Source organism: Daldinia vernicosa (genome assembly GCF_022497035.1).
Source record: "Daldinia vernicosa strain CBS 139.73 unplaced genomic scaffold F5Y00scaffold_45, whole genome shotgun sequence".
Lineage (NCBI taxonomy): Eukaryota > Fungi > Ascomycota > Sordariomycetes > Xylariales > Hypoxylaceae > Daldinia > Daldinia vernicosa.
This window is the reverse complement of record NW_025953961.1, coordinates 217,940-245,192: the sequence shown is the minus strand read 5'-3', so window position 1 is coordinate 245,192 and position 27,253 is coordinate 217,940. Positions and strand designations below refer to the sequence as shown.

Below are 27,253 nucleotides of genomic sequence, written 5' to 3'. Positions count from 1 at the left end.
AGCTTCGGTTGGCACCGGATGATCATCACATCTCGCTAAACTGCTCACGCTTTCTCACCACTACCTAGCGTGCCATTCCCCTCAACCTTTACTTCAGTCCCCCTAGCCCTCCTCGACGTCCTTCGTCGGCTCTCCCTGAGGCTTTTCAACCCTCTTGAATCCTAGCGTCAACCCGGTCAACAAAGCAGCACCCGCAAACGCAATAGCCATAGCCCACGCGGCGTGCAATCCGTCCAAATAACTTTCGCGTATTCCTAATAGTTGGTCGCCAGGGAACACGCGTTGGAGGTCAGTAGCTCCAGTGGCGATGATGGTTGCGCGGTCGGCGTCTGGGACACGGATAGAAGCAGCGGAGAGCAAGCGGTTTATGAAAAGGGATTGAGCCGCGGCCACGGACATGGCACCTGATAGCAGTTGAAAGACTGTTGGGCGAAAGTAAGATGGTTTAGTAAGTTTTCTTTATATGACTGCATCTCATGCTCGTAGAGATACTAAGACCGGGATAGGGGTCTGACCACAGAGAAGGGTAGACATTGACGTGGCCAAGTCTTGGGGCTTAGAAAAGGCTTGCACGACCGTAAAAGGGATCTGCTGGCACGCGCCATTACCGATACCGACTACGAACTGATACCCCAGGTATGCTCCTGCGTACGAGTCTACTTCGAGAGTGTAAAGTAGTCCAGCACCAATTGCTGTTAAGCTGGCACCAATGAGGAGGTAAAGTTGATAAAAGGGGAACTTTGTAAAGAGAATACCGCTGATTATAACGGTTACAGCTATCATGTGATGTTAGTGAGTATTGAAAAGAGGGCCTAGAAGACCTTACAGGCAGAAACAATGAGTGGCAGAACTTGAATACCACTCAAAGTCGGACTGGAACCCTTCACAGATTGGAAGTAAAGCGGAAGGTTTTAAATCATCATGAAGTTGGCGCAACTCAGTCTAATTTTCACCTGTTAGTTAAAGTTGAGGGAGTAGAGGGAGTACGTATCTCGATGACACTTACAAGAACATGAAAGCCGCACCACCACATACGTGTCGTTGCGCGAGGATTCGGGGGACGATCGATGCTCGCTCTTTGAGGAACCATTGCACCACACCAAAAGCGATAGCAAGAAGAATCCAGCCGACGAGAGTCCCAACCACGTCCGCGCTGCTCCACGCCTTCGACACGCCGCCCCATTCGAGAGCGAGGAAGTAGCATATGATGGACGTAACCGCAAGAATCGTTCCTAAGGGATCCAACCCTAGGAGCTTCTCCCTTAGAGTTGCTGGCTGGGGCGGCATACTTGGCTTCGGGAATAGAATGAAGAAAATGATGGATGCAGCACCACCAATGGGTAGGTTAATGTAGAAACTGCAGAGCAGTAAGTATCATGACCACAAGTAATCAAAGACAGACGTACCACCACCTCTACGTAACTTCTCCAGTGAAAGCTCCTCCTACCAACGGACCAGCTACACTTGCAATGCTAAAAGCAGCGCCTATACCGCCGATAAAAGCCGGAGCTTTTGCAGCCGGAACAAGATGAGCAATGATAACATAGGTACCTACCGATAGTAATACCTGCGCCTCCGCAGCCGGTGATCACACGGCCCGCGATGAGCATCTGGCTGTTCCTCGAAACACCACAAATCAGACTTCCGAATTCGAATATGAAAACGGAGACGGCATAAGCGATTTTGAGCGGGAACTATTTGTAGATGGTTCCCCATGGCGCCTGAAAGGCTGCTAAGGTCAGGAAGAGCGCCGAGCCATACCATCCAACCTGGTCCAGACTCTGGAATTCTTCGGTGATCTTAGGGATAGCGGTTGCTACTATGGTCTAGGGGTAATTGTTAAGATAAAACTTGACGGATAGAAACATTAAGTAAGGCAGTCAATTGCATACCATGTCAAGCGGTACCTATAGAATAGACGCGGTTAGCTATATGTACCTAATCCAGCCAAGCACTATCCAGCCAAGGATATCTACCCACAAGAAACATAGTTAGCAGCGTCGCGACATAGACGATCCATAGCTTCCATTCTTCTGGGTACACTGCCTGTGGAGTGTCAACAACATCGTCGTTCGCAACAGTAGCAGCCTCTTTCAGATCCGCCTTTTCATTCAGCGACCTTGATAGCGATGCGGGTGGAATAGACGTCCTGGCGCTAGTCGCTTCAGCGTCGGCACTAGTTCTTTCCTGAGACGCGGCCATCATGAATAGCTCTCAACGCGGGGGGGGGAGAGTGGTAGACAAGTCAAAAGAGCGAGGAGCGAAACAAGCGCCCAGAGAAATTATTCTAAGGCGGGCGATACACTAGGACTATACATATCAAGTCAATCCGTGTTACACGTGGGAGATCTACAACATAGAATAGAGCAATGTAGCAGTTTACACCCTATGTGCCTGTTGAGGACCTATAATTAGATGCCACTGAGCAATCATAGCTCCCGACTATAGAGCTTTACATTATGGAGAAGCCAGGGTTCCGTACGGCTCTCGCATTTGGTCGGTTCGCCGATAGATAGCGGCTGCCGATGCCCTGCCTCTTCAAGCTATTAAGTAGGATGGTCTGCCCTACTCGGAGTGTTCACCAGAATAAGCTCCGGCACTTCAAAGTGTTCCTATACTAGAGGCGGCACGGCACGCTGTAAGTTTGGCATGCCGTCGGCCTCGGCGAGGTCGGCGAGGTTAGTCAATCCGCCACGTCGGTGGGGTCCGTGAAGTTCGGCGAGGTTGAACAACGCCAAGAAAACGTATTTGATTGTGTTATATTCCATTTATTGATACTGTATCAGCCACATACTAAAGTAAAGGACGGATAGTGGCTCGTACAATACACTAAATTGAAGTGGCTTACTCCAGAATCCTGACATCGTGGGGGGGTCTTCGAAATCTTGATCTCGACGACGATGATATGCATCTACCCTATGCAGCCTTATTATATGCCCGGGGCCCGTCCGGCTTTTCCGAGAAGCTATTCTAAAACGAATCTGTTAAATTTAAATGTAAATGTAGCGTTCTACCGTGGTCTCGTGTGTTAGGATTCCAGATGAGACATATGGAATAAAGGACTCTGTCAGTACCTAGGTATGTATGGATTGCTAAGGGGACTGATTAAGAGAACTAATCATAGAGAATTAAAGGAAGGCTTGGAATATTGAGAATACGATATCTCTCATGATTATCTAGATACCTTTGTCCTCCCTTCCAAAAAGAAATTGGGGTTAAAAAGAACCTTAGAAACCGCTTACTTGGGGTTCGACGTGACGACAACCTAGGACATACCAAAGCCACTCTAGCTAGACGGCAAAAAAGAAATAAGAATAAATAGACAGCTGAAACCATCCGTCTATATATCGTTTACAGAAAGTAGCAAGAATTTTACCTAATACTGAAGAATCAGTAAGTCGGCTGCCTATACTCGAAGTCGTATGCAACGCCACTCACTCTGATAGATCACCAACGATGCATTATCCGGTGGAACTTTTGAATTCCGCTGAACTTTTCGGAAGAGTTGTTCTTGGGCTCCCGCGCAGGACTTGTTGATGGACGTCAAGTTATCAGAATGGCTGCTCTCTAGGGCTGCTGCTACGGCTAGAATACTACATGTGAGTTACCAGATATGACAAGAATATGTCCATTGAACTCAAATGCCAGCCCAGGTATATTTCATTACTGGGAGACTCTCAATGCGTGATCTCGATAGAATACTCCACAACTACTCCTTGCTTTTTGCGCTCGTTATCGTATGGGTAGAGGTACTATAGTAGTCCCGCCAACCCCCATCCACATCTCACCACATCTAAGCCAGTACGACGTCGTTTAACGAACCCCCGCACGATACGATAGCAGATAAACAAATGGCATGCCTACATGCCTATTCAAGCTAGACGACGCGCAGTATGCAGGCCCCAACGCAACATGGCAGATACGATGTGGTGCGCCGCCAATGGCGTCAGCCCAATACCACGGCTCGTTACCTAGAACAGCCATTGACAACAAAAGAAAATCCCAGACCGGTAAGACTCATCCAGGCACCCCGGCGATCATCGCGGCTGTTACCGAACATTCCTTATAAATCGTGACTTGGCGTCCGTTGATTATTCCCTTCCTGTCTTCCCGCTTCTTACGTGCGTCGTGATTCGTGATAATTGCCTTCACCATGTCTTCCTTCGTGCGGCCGTTGTTGCTCGTAGCTGCGGCATCTCACGGATTAGCTCAGTTCGTTGCGCCACCGACTTCGCTCGAGAAGGTTGTCGGCTACGCTGATATTCCAGTTCGGTACAAAGAGGTGCCTGCAGGGACATGCGAGTTGGACCCTAATGTGAAGAGTTACTCGGGATATGCCGACGTGGGAGAGGACGAACACATCTTCTGGTGGTTTTTCGAATCCCGCAACCAAGATCCGTCAGAAGCCCCATTGACCGTTTGGATCAATGGCGGTCCTGGCTCGAGCTCTATGATCGGCCTCTTTGAGGAATTGGGCCCGTGTCGTGTTGATTACTTCGGCAACGTCTACAACAACCCTTACTCGTGGTCTAACGTGAGCAATCTGCTCTTCATCGACCAACCCACTCAAGTCGGCTTTTCCTACTCCAAGCCAGTCAATGCTTGGTATTCGGACGGCAACATTGTAACCGTGCCAGACGCTACGTGTCCCGACTATGCGCCTGCTGGCTCGTGCGGAACCTATTCCTACCCGAATCTTACGCTGACAGCAAATTCAACTACCAATGCTGCTCCTAATTTCTGGAAGACCCTCCAGGGTTTCATGGGTGCATTCCCCAAGTACTCGCGAAACGGGTTTCACTTCGCGACGGAAAGCTATGGCGGCCACTACGGACCTGTCTTCAATGCCTATATCGAAGAGCAGAACGCCAAGCAGATCCCTGGAGCGAAAGAGATTCAGCTGGAGTCGGTCCTGATAGGTAATGGATGGTATGACCCGATAATTCAGTATCAAGCCTATTACAACTTCACCGTCTTTCCCGGGAACACTTATGACTACGCGCCCTTCAATGCGTCTATAGAATCCATGTTCTATAACAATTTGTACGGACCCGGGAACTGCATCGACCGACTGAATGACTGCAAAGCTACTGGTTTGAACCACATCTGCAGCAGCGCCGACAGCTTCTGCGCTAACATGGTCGAATCCGTATACGATAACGTGCTCGGCCGAGACGAGTATGATGTGCGGGAGCTCGTGCCAGATCCGTTCCCATACGGATTCTACAGCGACTACCTAAACTCGGCGGAGCTGCAAGCCGCAATTGGCGCCTTTACCAACTTCTCGTCGTTCAGCGACGCCGTAGGCCAGGCGTTTAGCGGTACCGGCGACGACAGCCGGGAGATGGGTACGATCGAAGACCTCCGCTACCTGATCTCCAAAAACATAACCGTGGCAATCTACGCGGGCGACGCGGATTACAACTGCAACTGGCTCGGAGGCGAAGCCGTGGTAGAAGAAGTTGCAGCGCCGGGATTCTCGAAAGCCGGCTATACGGACATAATCACGAGCGACAACATAACGCACGGCCAAGTAAAACAATCTGGCAAGTTCAGCTTCACGCGAATCTACGAGAGCGGCCACGAGGTCCCCTTCTACCAGCCCTTAGCCGCCCTGGAGTTCTTCGAGCGAGCCATCAAAGGCCAGGACATCCAGACCGGAAAACAAGTGGTGGACTTGGAGTATCTCACGGAGGGAACGAAGAAGAGCACGTACCGCCAGGGGAATTCCACGATGCAGTGGGAAATTCTGCCGGCGAATACTACGTACGATGTCAACACGAACAAGCCGGGTGGGCCTTGGCAGCAGCAGGCTGTGCTCATGAAGAGGAGCTTGAGGACACGTCTGGGACGCCGAGGGAGGTAAATGAATGTCGCTACAAGATTTACGTGAGATATGAAGCGTATGCACTATCGTGATAGCCTTGATGTCTTAAATAAAGTAATATTATTACAATTTACTACTACATTTTACGTGACGTCTACATTACGATGAACCAACGTAGGGAACAAAATGTCATGAGAAGTATCCAGCTTTGTTCTGTATCGCTCCCTCTCAAGTAATCTGCGGTAACCAGATCTAACCCGATAATTCAACCTTGACCACAAAATCTATATTTATCATCTACCCGTACAAATCATAAAAGCCACCCAAAGTATTATCCTCCCTTTCTTCTAGCCTTAATCTGGGTCTATGGATAGGTATACCCTTAGTATCCCACATCATGCCGAGGCTGATTTCCCAAAATACCCCCTCGTAGCTTTCCACACGCCCTTGGCACCTTTAGCAATCTCGCGACGTCCATCGTACAGCGGATACACCGCGACGGCAAGGAATGAGAAGAACTGCCAAGCGATAGCGACGGTAGTCCACCCGCTGAAAAACGGCTTCGTGAAGATGTAGTCGCGGTACAGCGGCATGGGCCACGCCACGAACGTTACTAGCACGATGAAGACGAAGAAGGCCCATGCGATACGATACCATTTCCGCAGCTCCTTTAACGTTTCTTCGCTGAATGGATGTTGGATCTGGTCGAGGGGGATTGCGGTTGGCTTGTTCCGCGGCGAGATCGTGACTTGAGGCGAGCTCTTCTCCGTATCGCCAGGAGCGTGCTCTGGGTTGTGTGATGGCACTTTAGTTACTTCTTCCGAAGACGATGCCTGGGCTTCGCGAGGCAGGTATACACGTTCAGGAGTAGCTGGGTGTTTTTCATCATCATTTTTCTGGCCGGCATCTTTCTTCTCGTCGCTAATTGACGACTCTTCCGATTGCTCTGCGGAAGATGCGCTATCGGGATCGATCCGGAATTCGTCAGCAAGTTCGATGCGTAGGAACTCGCGCCAATCGAACTTGTAAGGCTTATACTTGGAGATCAGGAAAGAGTAGATTGCCGGCGAGAATAGCGATCCGCACGCCCCGTATAATGCTGGTAGTCCAGCTTCGGTCGTCTCTAAGCTGATAGTACCATACAGGGCTTTCGCCGTACCTAGCCATATAGCGAGGCCGGTAAAGAAACCTAGGACTGGAGATAGGATAGCAGCGAGGCGCGTCTGCCCGGACCAGCATAAGGTCAAGGCTAAGGGGATGATGCCCGGGCACGAGAGGATAGGACGAAAGTAACCGATCCAAGTCATATCCGCACCGCCATAGTTAAGAGCTAGCGAGACACCCGTGATGAAGATGGCATGGGCCACCACAGCCAGATGGCTCACTCTCAGGAGTCGCTTGTCATTTGCCTTGGGATTGATATAGTTCTTGTAGACGTCGAACGACAGGATAGAGCTCACAGCAATCATGGACGAACTCACGGTTGACGTTAACGCCATAAACAACAGCACGAAGAAAGCAACTATACCCTGGTCGCCGATTAATGCCTTGACCGTGTACGGCATGACAAGCCCAGCATTGACTTCGGCGCTCGTGAACAGGCCTGGATACGACGGGAAGATAGGGGTATCGTGAATAGCTCGCGCGGCTAGACCAATAACAGTACCTAGTCCCCAAGGAATTCCGAAGATGGCGACGGCCGCAAGGTTATAGCCCGGCACGGTGGCAGAAACCTCGCTAGCAAAAGACTTCTGCCAGAAGGCCGTGTCCATAACCACAAGGGCCAAGTTGCCAAACTTAAGGATCAGACCCCAGATAATAGCATCCTTGGATTTCATAGTAAGGAGCGAGCCCTCGAAGTTTCCAGGGATGTAATTCTCAGCCGCCGTCGCCATAACCTTGTCGTAGAGACCCCCAAGCCCGCCTACGGCTTCGTGTGTTAGAATGCTCAACGTAAAGTACATGATAAGCACCAGAGCGATGGTAGTATGGATATAGTCCGTAAGGAAGGTAGCTTTAAGGCCACCTACAGCGGTATACAAGACCACTACCAGACGGTTAATCAGTCTCCAATATCCATATTTCAATTTCAACGAGTATAAAAAGAGCGTAGTTAACTTACCACCGAGGGGAATGAGAACAGTGGCCGCGACGAAATGCATGCCCGAAATACCGTATATGAGCTGCGAGCCCGTGAGGATCATGGACGCACACCCAAACACGTTATTAGTTAAGTTCAGCACGATAAACACCACATGCCCAACCCTGCCATACCGCATCTTGATAATCTCGAGCGAAGTATGCGCGTAGGGCACGCGTATCTTAGCCAAGACACCAAGCGCCGCCATCAGCGCGATCTGGAAGCAGAGGCCCGTCGCCCACCACAGCGGCACCGCCAGCCCGAAACGATAACACATGGCCGCCGCGAACACCGTCTCGTTGATCCACATCCACGAGGAAAACACCGCCGAGGCCGTGAGCCCGATCCCGACGGACCGGTTCGCCACCATGAACATCTCCGAGGTCCCCGAGTCCTCGGACAGGTACGCGCGCTGGATCTTGATGGCGACGAGGATCACGGCGCAGAAGGCCACCCCGAGCCCGATCAGCAGCCCGTACCCCGTGCCCTGCGGCACCAGCGTGATGCCGTGCACGCCCAGCTGCAGCTGCGACATGGCTTTCTCTTTTCTTTTTCCGTTCCCTTCCTTTCCTTTCCTAGGTACCTAACATATGCTGGGATCCTCCTATCGGGGCTTTCGTACTGGCTGGCTGGCGGCTGGGAATTGGAATACAGGTAACCTAGTAAGTAAGTAAGTAAAAAACGTAGGTATTAATTAATTACTACACCGCACAACATCAAACAGCTAAAGAAGGAAGGTCGCGACGGTTTTATTTAATCAAGTAGCCAGCCAGTCAGCCAGTCAGTCAGTTCAGTGAAGCCTTCTCCTCTCGTCCACCTACACCTACACCTACATACACCACCACCCTCCACTCCGTTTTCGCCTCCCGTCCGGGATGGGATCCCGGGAACACATACATCTCCGAACCCATGCTCGCGCGCGTCACGCCGTGGGGGGGAAGAATTGCGTTATGGCGATAGCGCAGGGGAAGGATGGAGGGAGGGGCGTCTGCAAGCCACATACATATATGTCAAGCTTTTCGGCAGGGTCCCGAACCGCTGGGACCACTTCGTGCTGTGTGGGCGGGCGGATGGCGTGCGATGCGTGCAGATGACGGAAACAGCCCTGGTTGGTGTATTGGTGGCAAGGGGCTCCAACCGCGAATGGCAGGTATTTTGGGGAGACAACAATTTGGTGATACTACTCTACTAATATGTTTTAGCTCTGGGTATGTATAGTGGGTAGAGTCGAGGGTAATAGGAGGATCTTTTGAGTTGGTGGATGTTAGTACGATAGGAGTTCCTGTAGTCATTGACCAGGAATATGATGTGAAGATAGCTAGCTACCTACCTCCTAACCAGGCACATATTATATATGGGGGCAGATTTTAGTTACTAGTTTCTATGACAGTCACTTCATACCATATAGTAGAACTACTCCAAGGCTATCGTCAATATCGTCAAACAAAACGTGTAGGTATTACACTGGAGGGGGTTTGATAAGAGATAGAGTCATAGTGTTTGGAGTATGAATACGTTACAAGAGTAGCAATTAATCAGCAAGAGATGACGCTGGAGAATCAGAAACATTGGTATCATATTTATATTTATATCTTTATTCATTCATCAGATATAGAGAAGAGCCTGTGAAGTAGCAGCAATATCACAACTCGTCAACCAGGTACTTATCCCTTTTCATACAAATCTTCCTTGCTTAACTGCTAGAAATGATCTTCTCTATCTCATCGGGGTCCTTGATCGCATCGGTTAGATTGATTGAACCGTCCTTCGTGATGAGTAAGTTATCCTCAATCCTATTTCATTCAAATTAGCTCTTATCTCATAACTAGAATAAAAGTAATCTCAGCTCGTTTTCACTTACCTCACACCACCGACGTCCCAGTATTTATCCAACACCTTTTCGTCGATAAATTTGGCATGTTTAGGGTCCTTCAGGTAAGGTCTGATGATAAACTCGCAGAAGTAGATCTATCATAAAGTCAGTCTGGTGAGAGTTTACAAGGGTATAGGTACTCATTTCACTTACACCGGGTTCGACAGTAATCACGCTTCCTGCAGGGAGGTTCGCCCGGACTCGCAAGTACCTAAATATCGGGTCGGGATCCGAATAGTTAGGATGGCCACCGGTGTCGTGAGTATCTAATCCGAGGTAGTGGCCCAGGCCGTGGGGGAGGAATGCCGTGCTTGTCCGAGCATCGAGAATCTCCTTCCTGTCTCCTTTTAAGACTCCTAGAGAAAGTAAGCCGTCAATGGCGATCCGATGCGCTAATAAGTGGACCTCATCCCACGACACGCCTTCTTTCAGAGCGGCGATGGTGTCTGTTTGCATCTGGAGAACAATCTCGTAAATAGCTCGAGACTCTTCGGTGAATTTTCCGGAAATCGGGAAGGTTCTCGTCTAAAATATCGTCAGTCTAACGCATTCTTCTTTTCATCAATGTCTAATAATGTGATAAAATGCTGCACTTGGCTACTCTGGCTACTCACGATATCAGAAGCATAGCAGCTCCACTCAGCTCCAGCATCTAAAAGTAACAAATCCTTTCCAGCTAGGTCTCTGTTATTATGCACATAATGTAGAGTAGCAGCGGCCCGTCCACTGGCGACTATGCTGGGGTACGCTTGCTTCTTAGCCCCCTGAGAAATGCTCGTGCCCACGAATACTCCCTCCAATTCATATTCGTTCTTGGCCTTCTTCACCCTTTCGAGGACGGCTTTGTGGGCAACTCCGCTAATCTCATTAGCTTTCTTGATGAGAGCGATTTCGTACTCGTCCTTGATAACACGGCTCTCTTCGATGGCTTCGCCTAGAACAGTGAAATCTTTGTTGGTAAACTCTAGGAAGGTCACGGCATCCGAGACGCGATCGGCAATGGCAAAGACTGTGGCATTAGGAGCGGCTCCCAGCCTAGCCAGTGTAGGGTTGAGCTCGGTAGAAGGAAGGACAGCATCGACATCGTACGTCGACAGAGCTTCCTCGGGAGATAATGGCAAGCCAGACCAGATAACTGAGTCCGGGTCTATAGGAGGGATAAAGAGGGTCGAGTGCGCGGTGGCTATATCGTAGATGAAGAAGCAGTCGGCAACGTCGACACCGGTCAAGTACATGAAAGCCCTCCGTTGTCTGCGCAGCTTTCGCGGTTAGCGTCGCCCTTGGAAAAGTAAAATTCGGATAGTTTTTTTCGGATAGTTTTACCGGAAAGGAATCGGCTCGTCGCTATCTTCCAATAGCTTGTCTGATCGTCCCTCTAGATACAGAATACCGGTAGCATCGGGGATCTTGGACCTGATATACTCAACCACGCGCTTCGCATGCGCCTTGGCCGGGTACTTCCCCTGCAGTATTTTCTCGACATCGATATTCGCCTTGGACATTGTGAACCTCGCGAACCTCGCTGGCGCTAGCGTTGGCGTTGTTATATGTCTGGTTGCGGGGGCGAAAAAAGCTGTAGGTGGTTTAAGTGGTTTAGATGTTCTAACAGTTCCAAGTGGGATGATTTCGCAATATGAACGTGAATGCGAATGCGAATGCGGGGTAGTTTGAATAGTTTGAATATCCGTGTAGAGCTTCGGCGCCACACGTGCTCTTATGCTTATGCTACTTCTAAGAATTCCAAGGGAAACTGGTAGAGGTATCTTTCTCAATATTCTCGTATCGCACATATTACCTACATGTATACATTCAGGCTAGGTAGGTGCAAGCAGCACAGTGCGCCGTACTTGAGCTCTAGCATCGCAAAAGCGGTATTCCGTATCTTATCTTGGCTAAAATTAGTATTGCCCGGCGCGGCTATCATCGGAATACTATACGGGTCAAACTACCTATGTATAAATCCTTCCGGTCCGTCACGGCCGGACCCGAACTATAACACGTCTTGGGCAAGGGATACTTGATTATAGTTATATCTAAAACCACCAGTCAATAGCTTAGTATGGCCATAGATACCATGTATATAAAAAGCAAGCATCTCGTAAACTCGCCCTTGATATCAACTGAAGATGACCAATACCTCTATTCTCGTAATCCACGCCTCACCAGGCCCATAGTCAATGCAATCCTGAAAACTGAGAGAGAAAAATCCCTTAAATGCTGGAGTAGAATGCTCAATATACTATGTATGAGTAGAAAGAGTCGGGTATCAGGTATGAACGAGTTCTCCACGTATGTCTCCCTTCCTCGATGATGCCCTTCGAAAAAAAAAATGCTTCAGAAACAACCGCCGCCCATATAATACAAACGCTACATAAATATGTCCCATGCGCATATAGACAATAGCCAAAATTTTATCACCAAGGCCCTATATTGTCGCTCCTCAGTGATTCCTGCCCAGAAAACGTCTTTATCGCTTAGTCTCCGCATCGGTTGTGTCTACCCCTAGTATCTACTAGACCTCCTAATCCGAATTCGGGTATAAATATTGTAGCCAAATATCCTCAATCTGAGTACATGGCCTGGTGTATAGATCGTTCTCTTCACAGCAGAGCGCATGTTCGAAACCCCACGTCAGTTGGTTGCAGCTGGTTGCCCGAAGCACGCGTCACGTAGGCACGCGTCGCGCAGCAACGCCCCTTCGTAACCCCTCTCTTCGGTACCCTCATAAGTCTAAAAATCGATTCGACTTTCACCCGCTAGTTAGTCAAATTGAAAGGCCTCGAGCAGCCGCAAACCAATATGCTCTTGGAGGAGCCGGATTCGAACCCTACGGGGGGACTTTTCGGACGACCCCTGACTTTGACTGCTACATACACGACCCGTTCCCCTGCATCGCGGCGAATACCTAAATTGGCGAGGAACGTATCCGGTCGAAACATAATATCCCAGTAATCGAAAGTAGGGAGGCGCAGTAGCTGACACCCGGTGTTAAACATAGGTGTTGGGCTGGGCCGGTGGAAGGTTTTTTTGTCTTCTTTTTGCTCTTATTCCAAACCGCACATTTAATGTATAATGATGGTGCGACATCGCAACATCGCAACATCGCAACATTGCCTAAAGTAATCGCCCAGATCCAGATTTCACCCCTTTTTCGGTGTCTCGTCCAATTTCAAAATCGGTATCGCATCATCGTCCGACTGTGCGAGTTCGAAGCCCACGAGGCCATGGCCGTGCTTCAATGTCTCCCAATGACTCTTCAAGGTATCTTCCCCTATCACCAATTCGAAACTGGTTAGAAAGCAGAAGCTAATTTCTAGCCTCGCCAGCTCGATCTCACTCACTCCACCAACCCGAGCGACCTTGGCGTGCGGGTAACTTAAGTCCTCGAGAGCTTTCATTGCTACTCTCAGACCCGCTAGAAGTAGACGGTGGCAATTCCTCCGCGTGACAACGATGGCCCGCTCCACAACAGCGAGCCGGAAAATATAAAACGATGTCGCAAGATACACGGCAGTTGACATGGGACAGAATCGATGTATCCGCAACAGATAATCCTCGATACTGATCGGCGGAGGCTGTTTGCTAAAGAACTTGCGCGTGATAGCGCTGTGTTGAAGATTGAGCGGCTGCGAGTTGGCGCCGATGATTATATACGGCTCTGGGGTGCTCTTTGGCACCCCCGGGGTTGATGCCTTCTTAAGATGGACGCCGTCGATGGACTGGTTGGGTGTGGCCTGCGCGGGATTCTGAGTCTGAGCTTGAGCCCGAGCTTGGATTTCGGCCTGTTCCCGCAGTCGAACCAGGCTCTTTTCTGAGAGATTCCTGACTATTTCCGCCTTTTCCCGTTGCATACTGCGCATATTAGGAATGGTTGGGCTCGTAGGGGGAGGTGTCGGAGGTATATCGCCTGTAATGTGGACAAGCGCTTCGACACTGGCACCGAGCAGTTTAAGAGCCGCAATAGGGGATAATTTGAAGAGGTCGTGAGAGGAAGGACTCGGGGCGGTATGGAGCGGAGGCGGCGTTCGAGCTTGAAATACCAATTTCGGATCTGCTGAAGGAATGGGGGGTGGAGGAGGCGAAGTCGGTGTCGCGCTGTTACTTCCTTTGTCCTCGTCTACATGAGACGCCGGAACGTCTGACTGGCCATTGTCGCTTGCCATTTGAACTCTACTCGCCTTTCTCCCCTCGAACTAAACAGCTGACACCTAAAACTACTACTACTACTAGGTAGTCCTATGGCGGATCAACCTCGGACGGTACAGGATGACTCGAACCTATCGCTGTCGAAGAAAGTAGTTCGGCAAAACCTAATATCGCTCAGGGTTCGATTAAGCTTGCTAGTAGATAGTACCGGGTGCTATCGAGCTGAAGAGAGCTCGTGATATTTTGATCTCCGGCCCGTTGCTTGACTCATGGTCTCTCATAAAAATAACGAGGCAGGCAGCGCAAAATCAGCTACCAATATACCAAAAGATGTATTACACGCCCTGATCTTTCGGTTGGCTTGTCAAAGAGCTAGGAGCTATATGTTACCTAACTTAATTCGCCGGCTACAGGAGCTTAACAGATCTAATAGATCTGTTTTGATAAGGGATGCGGAACCATATTGATGCCGAGTTTGTAGTAGCTAAGAGATCGTCGGTGGTAGCATCGCCGCTCTTCAAGACGGAGACCTATGTATGTATGAAAGGCGGATTTGGCCGAATTCTATCCTAGTACAATAATGAGACGCGTGGTGGACGAACCAGAAACAACTAGAAACAAGTCTAAACCAAACAAGAATAGGTGGCGGTCGAGGTTAAGGTTAGATGGAAAAGTCAAACATTTAAGATGAGGAACCAGATTCCATTATAAAAAAAAACGAGAAACTAGATTAAAATGATGGGAACTCGGAGAAGTAGCTGTCCGATTTAAGGTTTTCCTCTTTTCCCGCTTTGTCGTAACCCAAGCCTCTTTTTTTAGCCCCTGTAAAATACCTACCTCATATCTGGGAATAGGCTAGTACCTAGAGTATTTCGTACCTGTACCCAACCCCTCTCACGCTAGGAGATTCTAGCCTCGGGCGAAATATGGATTTCAATTCGGGCCTGAAGGGCATAATTGTACATATACCTAATGCATTAAGTACCTAATCAGCTAATCTAAGACTAACGTAAAATAGAATTTGCATTTATTAGGACTCTTTATGTATTAGTTCAGACTGTTATTAGTTGGGTAATCCCTTCAATTATTGATATCCCAATTTCTTACCAGCTCCATATACACTACACTAGAAGAGGCTCTCTATCCAATCGCGCCTCAAGGGTCCAAGAGCACTTGCAGCTTACATGCTTGCTTACATGCTTATACTAGGTACCTAATACACACGTACAATACAGGGGCTTTTCTGCAGGTTCCAAAGACCTGTGACCATATCTAATAGTCCCGAATTGGAAGACCGCAGGACCCCGCCAACCCGCCAACCCACCCAAGTTATCACGTTTATCATTATTGAAGCGGAGTCTGAAAAGATAGGTGGTGGTGGTGGTGGTCGAACAAAGGTGGCCAAGAGTAAAGAGATACGACAAAGATGATTTACAGATTACCAAGGAGACAAAGCCGAATCAAGTCTCCAGTAGGACATGACTCCGTGTCGAGGTATTAATGGTACGTTGAAGCTGGACCGTACCTCTTATCTTGTGGTAGTTATTGTACAATACAAGAGAATTTCCATGTGAATCGCGAGCGTCCAGTAACATGCGCACTAAAAGCAGGTACAGCATCTTCAAAATATATTAATCTGGGAGGCTTATGAGCTATTACTATGTAAGAGAGCCAATGGCCCGAGGTTGGGAAGTATTCGCGTCCAAACGGGTACGAATAACGTGTCCCAAGTCGATTAACGGCTCTATGAACCAATAGGCTATGTTCTATATAACTTGCTCTTATTCTAATAAATACGCGAATACATGTATGGGATGTTACGTTTGTTGCCTCCAAAGGATGCAATGCAGAAGAGAGTAACAAGTAAAATACGACTAGAGGAGATCTACAATTTTGGGGAAACATCTGGACAGGGACAGCGGTAGGCCTTGCGTGGTATTGTAGGGTAGCATTCGGCATGTACCATCGCGTCTTTGAAGTCTAGTATAAAAACGGCATGATAGAAAATGAATAACTTCATGAGAAAGGAAAGATACTTACCTACCTAACGGTTAGGCAGCAGACCAGCTGATACTAAGAGATTTTCGTGAGACGCATGTTCAAGGTCCAGAACTTGACGAGGCGTTTGAGATACCCACTTGAACGATTTAGTCGATGCGTTCTCGATCGTTTGTATCGTCTCAGGTATGTATATCGAAGGTATTACAATAAGAGAACCGGCAGTCTCCGAATTTAATATTAATATCTTCATGTAACAAGTATTAGTAGTACAAGTATAAGCAAACGATGCCATGCCTAACATATCAGATATCATCGGTTCAACATTGACAATTTCATTCCCATAAAAACCACATGCAAGGGGGAAATAATATAAATCCCGTACCTAATTACCAAAAAGACCGGTGCAAGTTGATCCATCCATTCCCCACGACCGTACATACATACATCCCTAACCTAGGCATCATTACATGAACAAACCAACCAATATAACCCATTCCCCTATCCCCTATCCCACGAAAGTAAATCATAAAGCATACGATAGCCCCGCGGTGTCCGCCCAGGCTACGCTTGGCATTACCCCAGACGTACCGGTGATCGACAATCTCTCCAGCGCAAACCCCACGGCAGCCTGTATGCGTTCTGCAGGGCTTAGCCTATAAAAGATCAGAGGTCATGTTCGGTCGCGGCATGCCATTACCTAACAAACCAGCAAACACGCCCAGTTTCCATATTATACGCCAAGACCGTAGATCAAGCGCGGCGTGGCTACGTCCATGTTACCATCATATAAAGACTAATAGACATAACCCTAGGTACTCACTAACTCACATCCCCCTTCACTTCTTGACTAACTATATAAAGTCAAATCGTGACATATCTCAGGCAGAACATCCATATCAACTCCCTCGTTTGCACGTCACTACAGCGTCAGCTATGTAGAGCACGGCTCCCTGCGGCAGGACCCTTCTTGCATGGATAAGGATCGACGCGGTGATCCTTCGGGAACACACAGGTATAAGACTCGCATACCTACAAGTCCAGGTGACTCGCTCCAACCGAAAATACCCTATCAGCACGAATACCTACCTAGGTAGGTACCTAACCTATATAAGAATCCAATAGCGCTAGCCCTAAACTCGCTTGCTTACCGACAACCTGTCGAACAAACAAACCGCCATACCACTAAAAGGTTATTCGGTAACAAATTTTATTCTATTACATTTCATATGTCGGACAGATAGAATATCTAACACAACCTAACCGTTGAGCACGTCCCTTTCCCCGTGGGGAAAAGAGTACCTACCTACCTAGATATGTAGTCCTTGAGCACCCAGAGTCTTATAGATGTACTTGTATAAAGACAAAGTCGCTCTATACCCATATGCAGGTACAATACCAAAAGCTTCTCTATAGCGCAAGCCCGAGTAAAAGGGACCATCCCCGTATACACCATAACATACCTATGTACATAGGTGCCCAATATATATCCACTCATATACACGTTTCTTCCTACGATGGGTTCACATAGTCGAACCACTGATAAATCATACCACGATGGTGTGTCACTACATATAGAATACAAATTTATGTATATGGATCAATTTCTGCTATAACTCGCACCAGTGCACGATTTCCCTGCCCGCTCAATCAGCGCGTCTATAGTATATACCTACGTCCTCAGTAATTCATGTGACATAACGTGATGTTAATCTCAGCTTTCAATGCAGAAGCAGCTGCTCCTATGTATGTATGTATTCCGGTAGGTCTAAGATTAAGATCCAAGATTGACCTTGCAGTCCAAGACAGCACTCTGGCCGCTTTCGACGGCTTTGATGGCGTCTTTGATAGTACGTTCGAGATCGTCTACCTTGTCAACCCTCGCCGCGAACAAGTCGCCTCCGGCAGCCGCCTTGGCAATACCCGCGTAATCTGGGACGGGGTCGAACGAGATGTTGATTTCCTCGTTCGTTGCTGTTGACCCTAGACCGTTCGGGTGTACAAGGAGCATCGACTTTCGAGGGGCGTTCCAGCCTGTTTATTATGATTAGTTTTGCTCACGTGTTATTTCTCTTTGGATGCCTTGTAGGTTTGACTGGGAACTCACCCTTGTTATTTAATACGATGGTTAATACCGGGATATTGTAGCGCTTGGCGATCCAGTATACGCTGCCGGGGACGGAGAATAGGAACGTGCCGTCGCCCACGATTTGTACGACAAATTTGCCTTTGCCGCCATTTTCCGCGTCCGTCGCCAATTTGATCCCCAATGCACCGCCACCAGACCATCCCAAACCGCCTCCACCGCAGTTGATCCAGGAACCTGGTAGTTCCGGCTGGAGATTATCATGCACGAACCCGGTATTTGTTACTGCTTCGATAGCCCAGATCGTATCTTGCGGGCACAAGGATCGTAGGGTTCTGGTGAGATACCCGGTGCCGAAGGAACCGTCCTCGGCTGGCTTTGCATTGGATGCTATGGTATCCAGGCGTTCTTTGTACGATGCCTGAAGAGCCTCCCATTTCTTCGTAGCAACTGCTGTATCGATACTCGAAGCCTGACTTTTGGCTTCGGAGACGATCTGCTCGACTGCGAGTAGAGGCTCCGCGCGATACCGATGCTGAGCCGGCACATAGAAGAGCGGCATGAGCTGCTTCAGGGGGTCGACGTCAATGTGGAAAACCTTTGTACCATCCTTCGGTTTGTTTAACGTCGGAATCCAGGGGACGTCGCAATCCAATATTACGATAGCGTCTGCTTTCTCTATCCATGGGTCGATACCGAATCGAAGGCCGATCCAAGCGGGGTGTGACGCGGGGAAGCACATATCACTACCACCTGTATCAAGTACACGCAGTCCTTTCACAGTGTTAGCGAGCTCTACTAGAGCAGCGGGTATTTTATGATTTCGACCCGAGTATCCGGTAATAAGCAGTGGATTTTCAGCACCGAGCAATGCCTCTGCAATTTGCTGAGGGGCAGCTGGCGGCAAACCACCCAGCTCAACCGAGTTCCAGACACCCTGCTCTAGCGAATACGGGTTAATTTCCTCTTCCATCACTTCTCTCGCGCCTACTAGATGCACCGGGCCCTGAGGAGAGCTCGTAGCGAATTGCAAGGCGCGATTGACCATCTGTTTGATATTCTTGCCCGTCTTGATTTCCTCCGCATATCTACAGTACTGACCGATGATCTGGGTTTGATTAGGAACATTCTGAATCCAGTGGATATATTCGGTTCGCGACCCGCGCATCTCTCCCTCAAGCGTAAAGGGACTCAAGCCCGCAAAGACCAGAACCGGTGCGCGCCCAGTACTGGCGTTGTGGACTGCGGCTCCTAAGCCCTGCGTACCAACATCGACGTGGACAATGACGCACTGTGGCTTACCCGTTAGACGCGCGTAGCCGTCGGCCATTGACATGGCTACCATCTATCGGCGCAGAGTTAGTTTTAATTATTTTGATTGGCAGCGCAGATGCAAGCCAGTCCCATTCTATCGTTACCAGATAGTACCTCTAGGAGGTTAAGTGCCTAAGGTATCTACGAACGTACCTCATTAGGGCATGTAATAATACGTGGGAATTTACCCTTAGCCTCCCTCTGTCCCTTTACCATAGCTTCGATAATACTGGGATGATCCGAGCCCAGGTTAACGAAGCAGTGCGTGACACCTGCCTCCCATATCGCCTCGAAAAAGGCAAACGATGCTGTGTACATGGCGGGCTTAGACGTAGAGGACGCGCGGGACTGCTGCTGTTTCAATATGTCTAAAGTGATGGACTCTTGTTGAGTATTTCCGATTGTTGCTCTGGACCTAGGAAGGCGTTGCGTGAGAGCTTTTGTACTGTATGATCTAGTGCCGGCTGCTAAAAACTTGGAAGCATTCGGTGTAGAAACAAAGCCATTATACAAACTTTTGCTACGGTGGGAGGTCTTATTAACATGGCGTTGACGCACACTTAAGACACTTACTCCACGGCAAGCCAAGTTTTTGCCGAATAGTTCCCCTCCGTACCGATTGCATGCGCTATCGACAGGTGCGGTTTCGGTCCATGAAGTCGGGATGGACAGTGGGAGATCATCCATCCGGTATTCCCGTTGCGGGGATACTGGAGACGCTGGGGACGATAGCGTGAACCATAGTGAGGGTGGAGAAGCAGAAGGACGAGTAGAATAAGGGGTACGGTAAGGTGGGGGAGGGGAAGGGGGAGGGGGAGGGGTTAAAGAGAGGGATGAAGAGTTGGGGATTGGCTTCCGAAGACCGCTTCGCCTGAGCATTTTTGGAGATTTTAGGTTAGGTATTATACCAATATACCTTATACCTAGGTAGATTCCTTCTTAGAGATGCGGGGGAGGGACGCTGGATTCGCTGGTTATTGCTAGCTATGCCGAATACCTAGGTATGCTGACCAGTACGGCGTACCTGTCCGTCCGAAGCCGTTGCAAGTGCCACCGCTTAGCAAAGGAAAGACGCGGCGATACAGAACTGACAAAAAAAAAGATGAAGCAATCGACGTGTACAACGTGTAAATTGTCGAGTGAGGTCTCAGATGACAATAGGGCCAAGTTGACAATTATTTGACAAGATACGGCTCCATTAATCAATTAACATCGAGAGGATCTTTTCTTGCCGATGTCTTCTTTTTGGTATAATTGTTCAGGTTGATTCAATCAACTGTGGTGTGAAAATACGTGGTTTCCGGATCGGTCGTATTAAGAATTTAGAATGGGAATGTTGAAGGAAGTAGAAGTAAATTTGGGGATTCCTGGAATGTGCGTATATAGAATACATTAATAGACTTTATGCTTTAGGTACATAAGGTAAAGAATCAAGTATTAGGTTAGTAACATACGGGCACTTACATACTTTAGGTATAGAGATATAGATGGTTCACCTTCGGCTTAATAGGTAAGTTTGTGTACTACATGTAACACCCCATATTTTATGTATGTGCATCCTTTCCCCGGGTATATGTAGCATGCAGTTGAGGCCATGTTATTTCTGAATAGAGGCTTTTTTTTTGGCAGACGATAAAAATCAAGTAGGTATAAGTCCAATGTAAGTGTTCGCAGATAGTGTGTAACAGGTAGGTACTCATAAACTAGACTAACAAATAACAATATATAAATTATAATATTTCCCCGTCATTTCTATACCACTTTCTTTCCGAATAACTACCTATACAAGATTACTCTACCAACTTCTCTCAAGTATGACATTTATACGTCACTTCTGTGGATATGACAATTATGTACGTAGTACCCCACGATGCGCATGTAGTACATACCTACTAACTTGACATAACTACCGCTTATTATCGGCAAGGTATAGAGTGCCGAGATACTACTATATGTAATTATCAAACAATGGGTCTTTGTTGATGACAACGCGGACCCTCAGGTTTAGTGAGAGGTGTGACATTTGTTTATGACGTATCTAAGTCACGTTGTTTTATAAAGCAATCTACTACAATTGCGATATCTGAGACTTGGTGAACCCCGAGATGCGGCTCTGCGTGACGCATCTTGGCAAATTTAAGCTGCGTAGGTTGTACAGGTCTCTAGGATAATAGATAGTAGGGCGGCGCTAGGTAGGGAGTTTGACTCTAAGTAGATATGGCTAGCAGGTAGCTTGACATATAAATTTATATGCGATAATATAGAACATCAATAGAAAGAAAAACCTAAATACACTGGATTAAAAAGTGGTACCTATTCGAAAGCATGATATTCAGGAGTTCTAAAAGCGTCGACACTCTATACTATCGCATATAAATTTATATGCAAAGCTACCTACTAACTACCTATACTCAGTTAAATTCTTCACTCAGCGCCGCCTTACTGTATGTACCTACCTGGTGTTTTTCGTCATAGCTACCTAACAAACAATAAATTTGTCATTTCCCCCATCCGGTGTAACGTGCCGAAGATATATCGGACAATTGAAATACGTTGTTTTGGGCAGACATATATTCTTAACGAATACGAGTAATATGGAAAGATAAAAAATATAATATAGTACGGGGATGTTGGATTTAACTGCCGTACTCGTCGATTTAAATACTAATACCCCTGTGAGAGTCAACGTTACCCCCCAATGAGGTCATCCTTCAACCTGACGAATCAGAGACGGGCGATCCGTCCCCAGGATACATCGGGGACTTTTGGTAGCTGTAATTGGCTAAATTGGCGCCGGTCTTCAAATTTTACGGCACTTGTGGTTAATGCAGAAAACACCGAAAGATATGGCACGATACTTCTAATTAATACACATGAACACACCGTAAGCCAAAAGCGAGCCGGAAATCTTAGTCGCGTCTCGAGGCGCCTCGGACTGCGAAAGATAAAGCCTATTCTTCTCTGTGGCTTAAGCATATGGCGGCTTATATTCATTAGAGCTGAATGTTAGGTGGGCTCTTTGCTGCATATCTGTCGATAGCTTGATTTAACTGGCGTCCTTCATCCAATCCTGGCGACCCAATGACAGGATTGGCTCGTCGGCGGCGTTGAATATACCAGGGAATCTTACATATAGACCAAGCCATCAAGACATATGACAACGGAATACTAATGATTCGGAGCGGTATCACCAAACACTGACAAGACAAAGTGGTGACTGTGGATCAAAGTAATTAACGCGATGGACTTGGCCGAGGGGCGCGATCCTTGCTAAAGCTCCCTTGAGTCCCTATTGGGCAAGTAGTTATCTGGAGTAACAGGGTAATCATGGTAATAAACCTGGAAACAATCAGATATAGGCAAGGAAGTGTAAGGTAGTTTAATAATAAAAGAATTCTTGTGTGCGACTTCTCTCAAGTCGACAAACACAGCCCTCTCTCTTACTCACACGGGAGTCAAGCTTTCTCAAAGCTCCTTTCGACAAACGTCATTCCTTAAAGACTTTTTCCCTTTTGGATCTGAACATATTCGAAAGACCAAAACACCTCAAGCTTTTAGGCTTGCCAACCCTCTTCACCCTCTTCGCCTAGAACACCTCCCTACCTCTCGTAATAAAACATACCTTACGTTGTATCAGTCTATCTCGGATATAATGGGGCAAACACCAAGCACTCCACTTGCCGACTGTCTCAACGCCGTCTGCAATGGCCGCAACGACTGCGTCGCATTTCCTGACCATCCGCTTTACCAAGCATCTTGGGTCAACCGATATAATCTCGATATTCCGGTAGAGCCGATCGCCGTAACGAGGCCGGATAACGCCCAGGATGTATCGGATTTTATTAAATGCGCCGTTGCGAATAACGTCAAGGTCCAGCCCAAGTCAGGCGGTCATTCTTATGCGTAAGCTGCGCTCCGAGTTATCGCATATTTGCCGTACCGGGTATTACCTACTAACACTTACATAGAAATTTCGGTATGCGCAAACACTAGAGAACACCTCGCGCCGTGAAGAGTGAGAGCTAATACGCAAGAAACAGGTGTCGGAGGACAAGATGGAGAACTCGTCATCGATCTCGTACATCTTCAGGATTTTTCTATGGATAACAACACGTGGCAGGCTTCCATCGGCGGAGGCACTAGGCTCTCTGATGTGACCGATAGGCTTCACGAGAACGGCAAGCGAGCCATTGCTCACGGAACGTGTCCCGGAGTCGGTATTGGCGGCCATGCCACCATTGTAAGCACTGTCGTTTCCGCTTATAAGGGAGCTCTGCTAATACTAGCGTTGCCACAAGGGTGGACTTGGTCCTTCGTCTCGCATGTGGGGATCATGTCTCGACCACGTTATCGAGGTAGAAGTAGTTACCGCAGATGGCTCTATCAAACGGGCTAACGAGAAGGAGAATAGCGATCTTTTCTTCGTGAGTACTTAACATATATCATGATCCAACTTGGGTGTCACTCACTTACATCAACAATAGGCATTAAAGGGTGCAGGTGCGGGTTTCGGCGTCATCACCGAGTTCGTCGTCAAGACGCACCCTGAACCTGGTAACGTTGTGCAGTACTCATTCTCACTATCCCTCGATAAGCACGCCAACTTGATACCTGTATTTCAACAATGGCAGGATCTTATCTCAGATCCCAACTTGGACCGACGATTTGGTACCGAATTTGTCATGCATGAGCTTGGTGCTATCATCACTGCCACATTCTACGGAACCGAGGAGGAGTGGAAAGCTACTGGAATTCCCGACAAGATTCCCGTTGGAAACGTATCCGTAGTTGTCGACGACTGGCTAGCCGTCATCACTCAGCAGGCAGAAGACGCTGCTCTCTGGCTGTCGGAACTCCGCGTCGCATTTTCTGCAAAGAGTTTAGCTTTCCGTGCCGACGAGACGCTGTCCCCGGATACGATCTCTAATCTTATGAACTACATCGACGACGCGAAACGAGGCACACTTATTTGGTTTTTGATCTTCGACGCGACTGGCGGTGCGATCAGCGATATTCCCATGAACGCGACCGCTTATTCGCACCGAGACAAGATCATGTTCGCTCAGGGATACGGAATCGGCGTTCCTACCTTGAACCAGGATACGAAGGACTTCATGAGCGGCATGATGACCACGATCAAGAGCGGTTCCGCGCAGGCTTTGACCACCTACCCCGGATACGTCGACCCGTCATTGACAGACGCTCAGGCATCGTATTGGGGCCCGAACTTGGATACTTTGGGAGAAATTAAATCGAAGTGGGATCCGAATGATTTGTTCCACAACCCGCAGAGCGTGAGGCCGGCGGAAACTGATTAGGAGTCAAAAGGAGAAAGGAGACGACTTTGGCATTGATACCCCCTCTTCTGTGTTCTCTTCTGTGTTAATAATTTGATAATACCTACTTACATACTGTAATCTGCCATTCGTATCAATTATTGGAGTCGCTCCGGCTAATCTGCTCCGTCAACTGATCAATATGACTGATCAATACTGCAAGTCGCAACTAGTCTACCCCGTGAGGCTTTTCGCAGAGATCGCCAGAGACGATCCATCGTAAGAGCATCTCTTTGTCGGAAAATCCCGGGCACTGCAGTAGAGCTCAGCTCGTCGGTGACTCCGATATTCGCATCTCGATGGTCTCGATGGTTCCCTAACGCCTTCGTGCAACTCGAACAAAATGCGTTGTGTAAAAGTATTGTCATGAATCATGATACGACTTGAAGCCCGTAGACCATTAGAACTGCCATCCGAAGCCAAGCATAGATAGTGCTCTCTTCGTCGGGTATTAGCCCCCCCAGCTGAGGCGATTCGACAAAAAGTTGTAGCCCAAGCCTTGCCCAGCCTCCGCATGATCGTAAGAGGAATACCGTCCGCATATACATGCACGACATCCCGTCGGGTCGCACTAGTCTTTTTAGCCGATGATCATGAGCAAAGCCAAGTATCAAATGTATTAGATTCTAAGACAACAATCTCCAACATCTCTATAATATCTTGAAGTGGACTGACTCATGAATATGGATGATGAAGCCCCCTCGGGTGCATATATCAACAGGAATTACTCAGTGGGGCGGTGGTGCCGGTTGGTCAGCGTGGACGTGATCTTTGCCGTGCCGTTCGGCCCGTGTTAGACGGGCTCGGGTCGTACGCGTATGCACGCTGGGTTAGGTAGGTAGTTAGTTATTCAGCTCGCGGTGAGGAGCGGTCTGGTAATTTATGTCAGCAATCCTGTTCGATGAGGTGATTTTTTTTACCGGTATTTAGAATAACGTTTATTGGATTTCACACGTACGACAACCTGTGCTTATGGCGCACCGTCATATGATAGACTATTAACTGACTGGTTGACCGACTGGATGAAGTTTACGAAGCCAGCCAGACATCTACACTACCGACGAAAGGAGAATGGGACGCATGAAGGCGGCGTCATATGCTCAGCCAAGATACGCATGTTTATCTGCGGCTAATCTGCCGCTCCGAGAATACTCCCTCTCCGAGCCATGGTGTGAATAAGCGAGTTTATCGCGAAATATCACCACGATGGCTACCTAGACATTGGGTATGAAGATCTGGTAATAATGGTGTAAGTGATGTATATACGCGGGTGAATAAGCGTGTTTCAAAGTAATGCTTCAGTAGTAGATAAAATCTCAGGGTTGCAGTGGGATTCCGTATTCATCAAGCGAAGAGGTTGCCCAGATGCGACGCTACAATTACCGAAGGAGAAGGCGCCCGTCTCTACGATCTACGTGTGGGCCTGTGTGTCTTGGACGAAGTGTTGGATAGAAATCTGAGAGATAAAAAATACATACACGTATTCCGTTGGGGGCTGGTATGGGGATCAACTTGTTCATACATCTTATTCATATATAGCAATACTGTTATGTAGATGATATCCATTCCAACCGAATATACTCGAGTTCCCTTGTTAATTAGTTAGCCCCCAATGTAATTGTTATTTTGTTATCATGAGGATTAATAGATTGCTACCATTAGAATTAACAGGTAGGTAGGTTAGTAGTTAATAGATTAACATGTAGATCTCCCCTATCCGAAGGCTAAGTTAGTACTTTACATCTTCCGCAGAGTACGTCCAAGATAAAATCAAAGTCAATGCAGGCACGGCAGTGAGAACAGTACGGAATATGCACATACAAAACCACTTCCACATGGCAGATGTGTATCAGAGTTGTAAAGGTAGGTCTGCATCGAAGTGACCCCCAGACTTACTGCAAGACTTTTGAACATTAACTCGCCACCCACCACCACCCATTCACACCTTTTGAAACCCAATTAGGCTTCTTTATTCGCTCGCATTATATTGTTACCGCCTCCACGCGAAACTAGTGTATTTAATATACAGCTGCCGGGCCAAGGAACAACTCACCATCATCAGCCTGGCGAATTACACAATTATTAAGCGAAGGCTTTCTATCAAGTCGAATCGCATAACGTTGAGACATTACACAGGGCATAAATGGAGCAAAAAGGGGGCAAAGACCAAGACCAAGGCCAAGACCAAGACCGGGAGTTCCGCCGTGTCCACGGACATATCCGCCATCTATTTTTGCGCCGGGTTGTCCAAGAGATGTTTCTCAACGGTAGTAGTGTTTCTTGGCGTACCAGGTTACTTATCTCTATCTTATAGCTGAGCATCTGTTTGGTATAGCCATTTATAGTTACCCGACGATTTGCTTATTGGAGCCCAACCCATCCTTACCATGCCTTACCCTCCCAATCCTTGCCTATAGCGGTATGGTGTAATTAATACGTACGTTTCGAGTTTTAAGATCGGAACCTCTCCGTAGTCTTGGTACGGTGTCTGGGTGTCGGACCTGGTTGCAAGGATCACGCTACACTAAGCAAG

General features: G+C 48.0%; 7 protein-coding genes across 7 annotated transcripts; 2 read left to right on the top strand and 5 right to left on the bottom strand.

Annotated features, from left to right (window-relative positions):
* Positions 1-102: 102 nt before the first annotated feature.
* Positions 103-2,202, bottom strand: F5Y00DRAFT_254735 (putative MFS transporter; the record flags this gene model as incomplete). Its single annotated transcript, XM_048010208.1, has 8 exons — positions 103-422; positions 516-776; positions 827-873; positions 1,007-1,357; positions 1,419-1,509; positions 1,556-1,641; positions 1,696-1,826; positions 1,981-2,202. 8 exons carry the CDS (start codon positions 2,200-2,202, stop codon positions 103-105), a joined length of 1,509 nt encoding a protein of 502 aa, XP_047862271.1.
* A 1,596-nt stretch (positions 2,203-3,798) lies between these two features.
* On the top strand, positions 3,799-5,974 carry F5Y00DRAFT_147100 (alpha/beta-hydrolase). Its single transcript, XM_048004452.1, has one exon. The coding sequence runs from the start codon at positions 4,154-4,156 to the stop codon at positions 5,864-5,866; it is 1,713 nt and encodes a 570-aa protein (XP_047862270.1). The 5' UTR covers positions 3,799-4,153; the 3' UTR covers positions 5,867-5,974.
* Positions 5,975-6,222: 248 nt separating this feature from the next.
* Positions 6,223-8,502, bottom strand: F5Y00DRAFT_254733 (Sodium:solute symporter family-domain-containing protein; the record flags this gene model as incomplete). The annotated part of the gene is made up of 2 exons (XM_048010207.1): positions 6,223-7,874; positions 7,950-8,502. 2 exons carry the CDS (start codon positions 8,500-8,502, stop codon positions 6,223-6,225), a joined length of 2,205 nt encoding a protein of 734 aa, XP_047862269.1.
* Positions 8,503-9,660: 1,158 nt separating this feature from the next.
* F5Y00DRAFT_254732 (peptidase M24, structural domain-containing protein) lies at positions 9,661-11,342 on the bottom strand (the record flags this gene model as incomplete). The annotated part of the gene is made up of 5 exons (XM_048010206.1): positions 9,661-9,760; positions 9,829-9,935; positions 9,994-10,365; positions 10,455-11,091; positions 11,164-11,342. The coding sequence occupies 5 exons, from the start codon at positions 11,340-11,342 to the stop codon at positions 9,661-9,663; spliced, it is 1,395 nt and encodes a 464-aa protein (XP_047862268.1).
* Positions 11,343-12,566: 1,224 nt separating this feature from the next.
* F5Y00DRAFT_147014 (cyclin-domain-containing protein) lies at positions 12,567-14,129 on the bottom strand. The gene has a single exon (XM_048004451.1). The coding sequence runs from the start codon at positions 14,001-14,003 to the stop codon at positions 12,981-12,983; it is 1,023 nt and encodes a 340-aa protein (XP_047862267.1). The 5' UTR covers positions 14,004-14,129; the 3' UTR covers positions 12,567-12,980.
* A 3,398-nt stretch (positions 14,130-17,527) lies between these two features.
* On the bottom strand, positions 17,528-20,165 carry F5Y00DRAFT_244262 (thiamine diphosphate-binding protein). The gene is made up of 3 exons (XM_048008802.1): positions 19,538-20,165; positions 18,092-19,415; positions 17,528-18,018 (listed from the first exon to the last, which is right to left on the bottom strand). Exons 1-3 carry the CDS (start codon positions 20,069-20,071, stop codon positions 17,759-17,761), a joined length of 2,118 nt encoding a protein of 705 aa, XP_047862266.1. The 5' UTR covers positions 20,072-20,165; the 3' UTR covers positions 17,528-17,758.
* A 2,550-nt stretch (positions 20,166-22,715) lies between these two features.
* Positions 22,716-24,798, top strand: F5Y00DRAFT_146877 (putative glucooligosaccharide oxidase). The gene is made up of 5 exons (XM_048004450.1): positions 22,716-23,287; positions 23,353-23,360; positions 23,425-23,624; positions 23,683-23,808; positions 23,869-24,798. Exons 1-5 carry the CDS (start codon positions 23,037-23,039, stop codon positions 24,700-24,702), a joined length of 1,419 nt encoding a protein of 472 aa, XP_047862265.1. The 5' UTR covers positions 22,716-23,036; the 3' UTR covers positions 24,703-24,798.
* The last annotated feature ends 2,455 nt before the right edge of the window (positions 24,799-27,253 follow it).

Coding starts and splice junctions, on each gene's coding strand:
- F5Y00DRAFT_147014 (XM_048004451.1), bottom strand. CDS start 14,003: ATGGCAAGCGACAATGGCCAGTCAGACGTTCCGGCGTCTCATGTAGAC.
- F5Y00DRAFT_147100 (XM_048004452.1), top strand. CDS start 4,154: ATGTCTTCCTTCGTGCGGCCGTTGTTGCTCGTAGCTGCGGCATCTCAC.
- F5Y00DRAFT_146877 (XM_048004450.1), top strand. CDS start 23,037: ATGGGGCAAACACCAAGCACTCCACTTGCCGACTGTCTCAACGCCGTC. Junction 23,625..23,682: donor TTGGCGGCCATGCCACCATT/GTAAGCACTGTC, acceptor CGTTGCCACAAG/GGTGGACTTGGTCCTTCGTC. Junction 23,809..23,868: donor AGAATAGCGATCTTTTCTTC/GTGAGTACTTAA, acceptor CATCAACAATAG/GCATTAAAGGGTGCAGGTGC.
- F5Y00DRAFT_244262 (XM_048008802.1), bottom strand. CDS start 20,071: ATGGATGATCTCCCACTGTCCATCCCGACTTCATGGACCGAAACCGCA. Junction 19,416..19,537: donor TTATTACATGCCCTAATGAG/GTACGTTCGTAG, acceptor CTGCGCCGATAG/ATGGTAGCCATGTCAATGGC. Junction 18,019..18,091: donor CATCGTATTAAATAACAAGG/GTGAGTTCCCAG, acceptor CATAATAAACAG/GCTGGAACGCCCCTCGAAAG.